Raw genomic sequence first — 12,162 nt, forward strand, 5'->3', positions numbered from 1 at the left:
ACTCTGCTGTTGTAATTTGTAGCATGACTAACTGCTTGTTTCTTTTGGAGGATTTCAGTGATGGCCCCGATACTCTGCACATGCTCGTCTAGAAGACCTTTGTGATAAAATAAGCTACATGTGGCCAGAGGGGGTGAATTCCCTGTTTCAGGTGAGCTCCATCGTATGTGGTTCAGGGTGTGTGATAGCTCTGCTTTCTTCCCATGAATTAGAAACGGGAAGTGATTTCATCTAAAGCCTTCTGGGGTCCCCTGTGATTCTGGACAAACAGAAACAATAGAGCACGTGCTTCTCCAGTACCTGTATTATTGACAAATCCGTATTAACCTCATCTCCTCACTACTCCATAAGTACGCAGGGCACACAGGACAATTCTATACCTCCCTGCTGCTTTCAGATACCAACCCTGCTACAACATACAGTGTTGCTAGGCTCCGCATAGCAGCATTCAAAATCCGTCGGTTGATGTCCTGCGCTACAACTAGATTTAATGAACACCCATATCAGAATGCTTTGTAAATTGATAGTCATAGCCTTTTATATACCAACCTTTTGTGCTCTTCCACATCCATTTAATGCTCCTAACCCTTCTTTTAGATTATTTTAGCTCTTTTAGATTCTTATAGTCTTTTATATATACACCTTCTGTTGTAATAATTTTAGCTTTCCAAAATGTTTTACAGATTGTAAATGATTGTACCCCACCCTGGTCAGTGACCGTAATAAAGATTTGATTGATTGATTGAGCACCAAACCTTGACAATAATTCACTAACCTTCTGGTTCCCTTGGTGCCCTTCCAAGGAGACAGGAGTCAAATAACTTGACCAAAAGTTGACATCAGTCACCTTCACCATAATATCTTTGTACATTCCTCTGTAACGTGAAATAAATGGGATCGCGATGGTGATGGAATGAATGGTTGGTGGGCCAATGGAAGAGCAGCACTCAGCATGGATGACGTTGCTGACCAGTTCTTCAGAACCATCCACCACCAATGAACTCAAATCATTGACAACTCGGATGACTAGATTTTCCAGCACACTGAGAGGGGCTCTGATGCAACAGGCTATTTCAGGTTCACTCAGACCATTCGCTTTCACAAGAAACCTGCAGACAAAATACAAGAGTACCCATATTATCTGTAAAGAAGACCAATAGCTCGAATCGATTTGCAGCTGTTGAACTCCCGAAACGGTTCAGGAACCAAGGCACAGCTTCCAATTGGCTGCAGGACTTTCCTGCAGCCAGTTGGAAGCCACAGAAGCAGCGCCAAATGTTTGGCTTCCAAAAAAAGTTCAAAAACTGGAACAATCACTTCCAGTTTTTGATTGTTCGGGAACTGGAATGTTCGGCTCCCAAGGCCGAAATATTTTTGATATTTGATGTTTTATTGTGTTTTTAATATTCGGTTGGGAGCCACCCAGAGTGGCTGGGGAAACAAAGCCAGATGAGTAGAATATAAATAATAAATTATTATTATTATTAGCTGCTTTTGCTGCAACAGACTAACAATGACCCCCCCCTCTGGAATTTGTCCCGAAGGCTACTGTTGTGTCTCCCCCAAAAGACCACTTGCTCTTACTCTTTAGTCATCCAGCCACTTTCATTGTCCTTTCCTTCCAGCTCACCGGAAGACAGATGCATGGGACTGTTTTTATGCAAGTCTCCTGACCTTGTACAATTTTCTTGGTAGCTTTGGGCAATTTCAATACTTGTCTCCTTTTGATTGACATCTTTGTCACTCCTGCCTGGCTCGGCTATCAGCCTGTAATTCCCATTTCCCATCTGCTTCAGGGCTTCCTTTATCTCTGTCTGTTTTTCCTGATTAGGACACGTCTGCAGATGCTTTGCGCTGCTGTTTTCCAGCTTTCTGGACACATTTTCCCCATTGTTTCCTGAACTGTCTTCCAAATCTCTGTTTTCTGAAATTTTCTGAGTGGAAGATAGCACTGATTGAGAACCTATTCCATTGTCCTGGTTTGGCACTGCAATGGATTTTTGTTGCTGATCTTCATTTTTCACAAGTACTGGAAATTCCTGTTCTTTGCCAGCTATATTTTCATTTGAGGATGAGCCTGATTCAGTTTCCACCGTTTTGTCTTCTGCCATCTGGGTTTCGTTTTCCCCTATGCATATGGATGAAGGTTCATGAAATGGTTGACTGACACCTGCCAATAACTGTGTGCCATTTGGTTTCTCTTTATCAGCATCATGCACAGATTTCCAAGGGATACACGGAACAAACGGCACGTCATCCGATTTTCTGCAGCTCATTTCAAGCAGATTGTTTTGTAAGTCTCCAAAGTATTTGGCAACATGTAAGATGAGCTTGTTTAATTTCTGAAGCCAGTCTGCAAGGCTGCTCCGCTCTGAAGAAGCAAACAGAAATATATGTGGCGGGTAATACATTGTTTGTGATCTGTTCAGGTGAAAAGGTTAAGCATGTCCTTCCATTTTTATACACTGTTATCATTGCCCAACTTGGTTCCCTTATCTATTTTCTACAGACTTTTTTTAGGAGGCTGCAGAAAAGGTGGATTTATTCAAGCACCCCCACCTTTACCTGTAATTAACAAAAGATTGCTCAGCAAGATTGCTTCAGTCCCCTAACTTTATCTTAATCTGCAAAGCCACCCCCCATTCTGTTTCTTGGGCAGGCTAGAAGAGTACAGGAGATTAAATGTTGACAATTTGCAAATACGGTGGCACCTTGGTTTTCAAACTTAATCCATTCTGGAAGTCCGTTCCAAAACCAAAGCGTTTCAAAACCAAGGCACACTTTCCCATAGAAAGTAATACAAAGTGGATTAATCCATTCCAGACTTTTGAAAACAACCCCAAAACAGCAATTTAACATGAATTTTACCATCTGACGAGACCATTGGTCCATAAAATGAAAGCAATAAACAATGTACTGCAGTCACACAACCAGTCAATCAGTAACTGAACTGGGTTCCACACAGTCACACACACAAAAAAACACCCCGCAAAAACAAAAACACAAAATAAATGGCAAAAACAGTCAGACCACAGCGTAACACTCAAAACAGAAGTGTGGCACTCAAAATGGAAGTGCGGCACTCAAATTGGAAGCATAACACTCAAACCGGAGCACGTTCGGCTTCCAAAAAAAATTCACAAACTGGAACACTTACTTCCAGGTTTGCAGTGTTTGGGTTCCAAGTTGTTTGAGTACCAAGGCATTTGAGAACCCAGGTACCACTGTAATTGGCAGTAATGACAGCCTTGCCCAGGGAAGAGACCCACATGTTTTGGAAATCTAAGTTTTACAGAATGTATGTCCAAGTGTGGCCTTTTCAATCAGACCTTTCCCTGTCGCTTCTGTCTGCCAACATAGCAGTACTTTCAATATGTAGCAAGTAAAGTACTTTTTATTCTTCAGAATCATGCAGACTCCTTTGAGGCTGCTGCTTTCTTTCCCTCTCCGACCTTGATTGCCCAGTTTTGTAACACAATGGCAGACTCTGTTCTCATCTCTCATCTCCTCTTTTCTTGTGGAGTATTTTATACAAAAGAGAGACAGGGAGGGAGGGAAGAAAGGAGGACAGGGGCTTTTGTCCAGGAGTACTTTCTTGGAGAAGAAGAGTACTTTCTTGGAGAAGAATCTAAAAAGGAACTGATTCAGATCAAACACCTACATTAAGGTGAATCTAAGTCACCGTTTTCTCAAAAGAAAGCTCCTTTTGTTGCTTTCTTTAGGCTCATGACTCAGAAGCCGAGGCGTAAATGAACTTTGGAGTTAGGTAAAACATTTTTGTCTATTAAATTATGGATATCAGGTTGTAAGATATATAGATAGATAGATAGATGATAGATAGATAGATAGATAGATAGATAGATGATAGATATAATGCGAGCTTGATGGTCCCTTGATATCCCAACTGGAACATGATCTCACCTGTCTGAATGGAGATAAAGGGAAGAAGACAAAGCAGTCTCAGTTTGGATTTAGCTCTGGGTGGAGGAGGGAGGCAAAATAGTAAAGGTCCTTGACTTCTCAAAGCATCATTCAAGATACTGGCAAGCTGAATTGATGTCATTCAGGAACTTAGCTTGTGTGCCTGCATATTGCTTCTGTCTTGCTCAACCTGTGCATTTGCAAACTACCAATTTATTACCAGTTGCCTATCCCGCCCCCCTGTGCTCTCAGAAGGAATCCGACCTTGCCATGTCCACTCCTACAACTTCCTGTAATTTGCGGAAGTGTTGTCCATAAAGAAGGCTGATCGCCGAAGAATTGATCCTTTTGAATTATGGTGATGGAGGAGATTCTTGAGAGTCCCATGGACTGCAAGAAGATCAAATCTATCCATTCTTAAGGAAATCAGCCCTGAGTGCTCACTGGAAGGACAGGTCGTGAAGCTGAGGCTCCAATACTTTGGCCACCTCATGAGAAGAGAAGACTCCCTGGAAAAGACCCTGATGTTGGGAAAGATGGAGGGCACAAGGAGAAGGGGACGACAGAGTGCGAGATGGTTGGATAATGTTCTCGAAGCTATCAGTATGAGTTTGACCAAACTGCGGGAGGCAGTGGAAGACAGGAGTGCCTGGCGTGCTCTGGTCCATGGGGTCACAAAGAGTTGGACACGGCTAAACAACTAAACAACAACATATATGTTTAAGTGATTATAAACCACCCCCAGAGGGTGCCTTTATGAGCTGCAGGAATGAATGCTTGTCATATCATAGAGACAATCGTGTTCACCTCCTAATCTCTTCAGACTGAGGGGTTGTTAAAGCAACAAGAGCAGAGTGTGTTTCTAAAGTTGGCAATCTCGCTTGACGTGTTTTCAATTTTTGAATATAATGTTATTAAAATTATTTGGTAAATTAAACAACTTTAAGACTGCTTATTTTTAGTGGGTTTTTTTGCTATTTCATATTTATTTATGATGCTCTCTGTGAATTCCTTAAGCTCTACTCACCTACGGGCCTGATTGAAGCCTTAAATAAATTGTATCTGTTTGCTGCTTTCTCTAGAACTTTTGTAATAGAAAACCAATTTCTAAAAATGCATACAACTATGTATGCTGAGTCTTCCACTTGAGCAATTGGTTGCTACATAGTCCTTGATTTACATATTTAACTTTACTTGCCTTTAATTGAAGCTTGCTTCCAGCCTTTGTCATGAACAACATCCAGCAGCTGATAGGTATTTTGCAGAATCTTAGAAGTCTCTTCCAGTTGCTGGGTGAAGGCTTTCATGAGCTCTAGAAGGAGAGGAATGAGTTCTGGAAGGAATTCCACTATCTTCTCATTGTCCTTACTGTCACCTTTAAGAAGCTCTCCTAAACTGAAGTTTTGGTGCCCAATCTCTTCCAGTATTTGACCTAGATTATCAGTAACAGCTTCCATGGCCAGCTCGTGAACTAAAAGCAAAAGATTTCCCAGTAGAACAGTTTTCTGAAGAGAGTTCGTCCTCTAGTATTTATTGCTAAGGCTAAGAAACAGTGTACACTTGTCCTATAGCAAAATAAGCACCTGGCAAGGAAACATGGACTTACTGTTGACAATGAAAAAGGAGTTACTAGGTGACAAATAGGTGTGGCCTTCATGGAATAAAGAGAACTGGCATACAAAAGACTAATACATGATTAGAAATCTAATGGGTTAAGAGCAAATATCATAACTTCATTACACAAATCTACGGTGCAACCATATTTTGAATATTGTGGTTGATTCACCTCAGAAAGGGTATTGCAGAGTTGGAGAAAGTTCAGTTAAGGACAACCAAAATTATCAAGGGGAGGGAGCAACTCCTCTGAGGGGAAAAATGAGAATATTTGGGGCTTTTTAGTTTATAAAAAAAGTTGAGTAAGGTGTAAATGATTATGCATGGTGTAGGGAGAGTGAATAGAGAATTTTTTTCCTTCTACACCCATCATTCTAGAGCCCAGGGTTATCCAAGGAAGGCGGATGTTTGAAGATTCAGGACAGGCAAAAAGAAGTATTTATTCACACAGTGTGCAGTAAAACTGTGGAATTTGATACCACAAGTTGTAGTGCTGGTCACCAACTTGTACAGCTTACAAAAGGGCTTTACCCCTAAATGGAAAACGAGCAAGGTCCCAACTAAAGAAGAATGGCGACTTAAATTGATGGACTATGCGTAGCTTGCAGACCTAACATACAGAATAAGAGAACAAGAAGAACATACGTTTAAAAAAGATTGGAAAATGTTTATTGAGTATATGGGGGAAATTGTGTACTCTTGAAAAAGTTGGCAGCATTAAGATAAATTCAACAGTGTAAATAAGTTTTGGTGGGTGTAATAATGGAATCCTGAAGAGTTTGGTTTATGTAAAATAGGCAGGGATTTATATTATGCTAAGGAACCATGGAAAGAGAAGGAGGGTAGTCATTGATATTTTAAGGTTGTTTAAATGACTATTCAAAAATGTCATTTTACCATCTAACAAGACCATCGAACCATAAAAATGAAAGCAATAATCAATGTTCTGTACTATAAAATATATAAGACAGTATTGTAGATGATAAAAGTTAAAATTAATTCTTTTTCTTACCTGCTCCGATTATAGTCATTGTTTGGATGAGGGGCTTTTATTCATTTCCGCCGTCACACAATCAATCAATCAGTAGCTGAACTGGGTTCCACACATTCACAAAAACAAAGTAACCAAAAAAGCCTCAAAAACAAAAATGCAAAATAAATAGTAAAAACAAAAGCGCCAAACTTAATCCGTTCCGGAAGTCTGTTTGACTTCTGAAATATTCGAAAACCAAGGCGCAGCTTCTGATTGGTGCAGGCACCCCGGAAACAATAGCCGACAGCTGCATCGTAGGTTTGGCTTCCGAAAAATGTTTGAAAACTGGAACACTTACCATATTTTTGGCTCTATAAGACTCACTTTTTCCCTCCTAAAAAGTAAGGAGAAATGTGTGTGCATCTTATGGAGCGAATGCAGGCTGAGCAGCTATCCCAGAAGCCAGAACAGCAAGAGGGGTCGCTGCTTTCGCTGCGCAGCGATCCCTCTTGTTGTTCTGGCTTCTGAGATTCAGAATATTTTTTTCTTGTTTTCCTCCTCCAAAAACTAGGTGCGTCTTATGGTCTGGTGCATCTTATAGAGCGAAAAATACAGTACTTCCAGGTTTTTGGCATTTGGGAACCAAGGTGTTTTAGTACCAAGGCGTTTGAGAACCAAGGTAACACTGTACCTTTAAGTTGTGTCAGTATATGGGATTGATGTGCAAACCAGTATGGTTAAGCAGACATTTGGAGACAACGCTCAAACAGACCAACGGTTCCTTCCACAATTGTGCATCGTCTGTTTCATTTGTTCAGCATGCAACATTTCCAGGTTGGCAAATAAAATGCTCCTCGCAGAGAATTTCCAAGCGCCATTTCAAATCACTTTTCAAATGGGCAATTGTATTTTCTTTAAAAGAGAGAGAGAAAGAAAAATCTTCCCAATGATGCTAACGGAGAAGCTCAGAAAAAAAGGACAATATCAGATAATAAAATCTCTGGCGTGTTCAAAGCTGTCAGCTGACATTTGCAAACCCACAGTAGGCTGCGAACATTGTTAGCTCCTAGAATAATGTTGTCTTGTCCTCCTTGCAATGTAAGCATTGCATCAGGTTCACAGAATGCAATTTCCTTTCTGATTTTTGTAAGGTTCTTTTTGACTCGGCTTTACTGCAATGTAAGTGAATTTTCAGGCTGCTGAAACTTTCGTTCAGTTACAACAAGGAATGATGTCTTATAGAATCTGATAAACTGTGCTTTCTCATTTCTATAAAATGGAAGGAAATACATATAAACTATTGTGCAGGGAGCCAAACTATAAAATAACCTTCCGCAGACAACTTCCTTCACAAATGAGTTTGGCTATATGAGAAAATCTGTTCTTAACCTGAGATAATATTTCTGGGTTAGCGGAGTTTGTAACCTGAGGTGTATGTAACCTGAAGCGTATGTGCCTAAACACCTAAAGTGCTTAAAAATACAAAAAAGAAGAAAGAAAAGGAAGGCAAAAAATCATAATAATTCCGTACATACTTGTCTAATACAAAGGTATGGAAGTGAAATTATTATTCTAACATAAATACGTTTGTTTACTTATAACCTACTCAGGGTTTTTTATAAATGCACTCCAAATGCCAATATATTTGTCCCTACACAATTTATGTCTATAAGCTATCCATTTGTATGTTGCAAGAGTTGTTATATCTTCCATCCATTGAATAAAGGGGCCCATAGATTTTTCTTTCCAGGGAATCAATATCAATCTTTTAGCCGTAATGAGGGCACAGAGAATCCATTGACATTGACCAGTTGTCACATTCCATCCGGCAGGTAGATAACTTAAAATAATATTATCCTCTGACAATACTAGCTTTCCCCCAAAGTAATATTTATACAATCTAGCACTTTCCTCCAAAACTTCATTAAGTGTAGGGCTTTGTATAAATTCATTGTGAGCTTGCTAGCCACTTTTATCTGTGCGTGGCATGTGATCATTGTCACTGGTGGAGCCCCAGATTGGCTGTGCTGATTGCAATTATTTAATGGCTATTGGTAGTGTTGCCATCCTCCTCTGCCTTAAGTGTTTTCTTGTTATATGTAAACTGCATCCTATGTTGAATTAATGGTGTTAACAGAGAAATCTGAGGGCTCCCTTGGACAAAAGAAACAAGGACACTAGCCAGGAATACCAGAGCAAAACAGCAGCCAGTAGGCTTGGTCTTTATTGAAGACTGTTGCGACAGGACTCCCACCTGCCACAAGGTGGAACAAGATGGAAGCCCCGAATAAAAGAGCCCCCAAAATTTTATTAGCTGCTAATCCCCATGTTACACCCCCCAAACTACATCACTCATACATCTCGGTTACATCATGAAAGGGGAGGTCTGGTGGCAGTAATCTGAGCATCCTGGTCCCTGCCCCATGGTTCTCCTTGCCCTCCACCAAACACCCATCAAGTGTAACAAAAAAGATATTTACATTTCCCTGTTTCCCAGCCAAGTTAATCACACCCTTTTGTTTTCATCTGGGTTTGTTATTTCTGGAATGGCTACCTCTCTGGCACTCAGGTATCCAGATGCCAGGAATTATCACTCAGGCAGAGGGGCTTGCTGAGTAGCTGAGCTCACATGTCTATATGAATTTCTGAAGTTTCCCCAGTGAGCCAGTACACAGATACATTTATCAGTGAAATGTTACATTTGGTATCGTACAGCAAAGGCCCTTTGAACAGATAGGAAGAAACTGTGATGAAGTGTTTTGTGGGGACAAATCACAAAAGTCACAAAAGCGACTGAGCTGGTTTTGGTAGTGGGCGGCATCTGCATGATATCTGCTGGAGGGGCAAATTCCTGCAACACTGGCCATGCTGGACCTGGTCTCAACATGAGTATAGGCTTGCTTGGTGAAACTTCCTCTATTTTAATATACACACGGAACGCTTCATTCCAGGGTTGTGGGTTTGAGCCTCACACCGGGCAAAAGATTCCTGCATTGCAGTGGGGTGGACTAGATGCCGCTTGCGATCCTTTCCAACTCTACAATCCTATGACCCATATATGTTTTATGGGTTTTGCTGTCCACACATTCCTGTGTCCCAGCTTTTGCTTTATTGCTTTCGCTCCGAGATTGCATTTAGAATTGCCAGCTTCTGAGCTTCCCCCATAGTTGTGTGATCACCACTCTGGGCTGCTGATAAAGCTTATCTCAAGGCCTTGAAGTGTAACCTTGCCTGATAATTTCTGCTCTTCAAGCTAACAGTGTAAGAGCTGGCCATGTTAAGGGGTCCTGCCAGGGTCATATAATCTCATTGCACTCATTAGAAAATGTGGTGTGGATAATTTTTAAGTACATGACATATCTGATTTGGGTTTACCCAAAGAAAGGGAAAGTACATATATTTTATCAAATAATATAGGTTTCTGACCCTCTTCCAATCTGATCCTATGCATGTTTAATAGTAAATCTCAAAGATTGAAAGGGTTTTTTATTTTTAAATATAATTTTTATTAAATCTTCTGTTTTACACTTTAGAATATGCTTTTAAACAACCTTAAAATGGCAATGACCGTGGGAAGTAAAAAAAAAAAATTAAGATTATAATTTGGAAGACAATTCGACTTTTTTTTATTATTTTTTTTATTGGATTTGATTGGATATGTTAATTGGATGTTCTTATTGGAAAATTAATAAATGCTCTAATAAAAAGTATATAGCAATGACTCCCCTTCTCTTTCTATGGTTCATTTTGCATAACATAAATCCCTGTGCATTTTACATAAACCAAACCCTTCAGTATTCCATTATTACATTCAACAATGCTGCCAACATTTTCAGGTGTACACAGTTCCCCCCCATATATTCGATAAACATTTTCCAATCTTCTTGTTCTTCTTGTTCTTGTTCTTCTTGTTCTCTTATTCTATATGCTAGATCTGCAAGCTGCGCATATTCCATCAGTTTAAGTTGCCATTCTTCTTTATTTGGGACCTTGTTTTCCATTTTTGGGTAAGATTGAAAGGGTTTTTAGTCCCAAGCAAGCACGTGTTGAATCCCACTTGAGCTATTCAGCTAGTGCAATCCTATATCTGTTTAATAGTGAATCCCAATGAGTCCAAGGGCTTTCAGTCCCAAGTAACTACAGCCAACACAGTCTGTGTATTGTTAGTTGGAAGCAAGTATCCCTGACTTCAGTGGTACATACTTTAGGTAAAGGTAAAGGTACCTCTGCCCGTATGGGCCAGTCGTGACCAACTCTAGGGTTGCGCGCTCATCTTGCTCAAGAGGCCGGGAGTTGGCGCCGTCCGAAGACACTTCCGGGTCACGTGGCCAGCGTGACGAAGCTGCAACTGGCGAGCCAGCACGAGTGCCGCACACGGAAACGCCGTTTACCTTCCCGCTATAAAGCGGTACCTATTTATCTACTTGCACTTAAGGGTGCTTTCGAACTGCTAGGTGGGCAGGAGCTGGGACCGAACAACGAGAGCTCACCCCGCTGCGGGGATTCGAACCGCCGACCTTACGATCAGCAAGTCCTAGGCACTGAGGTTTTACCCACAGCACCACCCGCGTCCCATGGTACATACTTTAGATCTGCCCAATTTGCCCTGAAATATATTTTTTATTTTTTATTTCATTTATATTCCACCTCAAGGTGGCACTCATAGTTTTCTCTTCCTTTGACCCCCACAACAACCCTGTGAGGTAGGTTAGACTGAGAAACTGTGACTGGTTCACGATCACCCTGGTCTCCCACGTCTTTGCCTGACACTTTAACCACTGCACCACACTGATGATGATGATGCAATTCAACATGGCTTTTCGACAGCATAGAGATTAATAATACCACCTTGACAATATCTACCATTATAAAGGCAGTGTCCCTTTGAAAAGCTGGAAACCTTGACTTAAGGTTGCCATCATGGAAGGACTTCGGGGAAGATGCCCCAGGTCCCACTGAGCAGAATGAGCAAGAGGGTTCTGTAATAAATGAAAATCTGCCCTTATTCCCTTATGGGGGACACAAGAGCCCTTACAGAGTCCTTTGCAGGTTCTCCATCGGTCGGAGAAAATAATAGAGGCCAACCAGAGAATATTGAGAAGCAAAGCAGCTAGTAAGCCTGATCTTTATTGAATTGTTGCAACAGGGTGCCCCCTTCACACTCAGGAGAAGGAGAAGGATCCCAAACAAAGGTGTGCCCACCCCTCCCTTATATAGACATTTAAAATTGCCTGCCCTGGAGTCCAAGACCACCCCCAGATACATCATACCTACATCACAGAAAGGGCGGTCTACAAGAGAAATCTGAGTGCATTGTTTACCTCCTGTCTGGCAGGTTACCTGTTAATGCTTACTTTATTGGATACCCTGGGGAACCTGGCTAGCCTTTTGTAATGATAAATACTTAGTTCCTGAGCCAGGTCACAGGCTCACCCTATTCATACACAGACATACCCTTAAGACAGGATTTGTGAATGAAAAAAACAATGGGGAGGCTTTTTCATTTTCCTTGACCTTGCAGAAAAATCATTTGGTCAGTTTAGGAGTCAAAGTGGTTTCAGGGCTGTTTTCCTGTGCTGCTTCAGACATGTGGTTTATATATTTATGTACGTGTTTGCTTGGTACATTTATGAACATTTATTATATATATAAGA

The 12,162-nt window shown here is 40.9% G+C and overlaps 1 protein-coding gene across 1 annotated transcript in view; it reads right to left on the reverse strand.

Moving 5' to 3' along the window:
- Positions 1-5,534, reverse strand: part of DTHD1 (death domain containing 1) — a 33,994-nt gene extending 28,460 nt beyond the window's left edge. The window contains exons 1-3 of the mRNA XM_083458113.1: positions 5,120-5,534; positions 1,585-2,371; positions 776-1,109 (exon numbers count right to left, since the gene is read on the reverse strand). Coding sequence (XP_083314239.1) covers positions 776-1,109; positions 1,585-2,371; positions 5,120-5,378 — 1,380 coding nt within the window. The 5' untranslated portion in view covers positions 5,379-5,534. The remainder of the gene's footprint in view (positions 1-775; positions 1,110-1,584; positions 2,372-5,119) is intronic.
- Positions 5,535-12,162: the final 6,628 nt, after the last annotated feature.

The sequence above is a fragment of the Podarcis tiliguerta genome (assembly GCF_965153285.1).
Source record: "Podarcis tiliguerta genome assembly, chromosome: 9".
Classification (NCBI taxonomy): domain Eukaryota; kingdom Metazoa; phylum Chordata; class Lepidosauria; order Squamata; family Lacertidae; genus Podarcis; species Podarcis tiliguerta.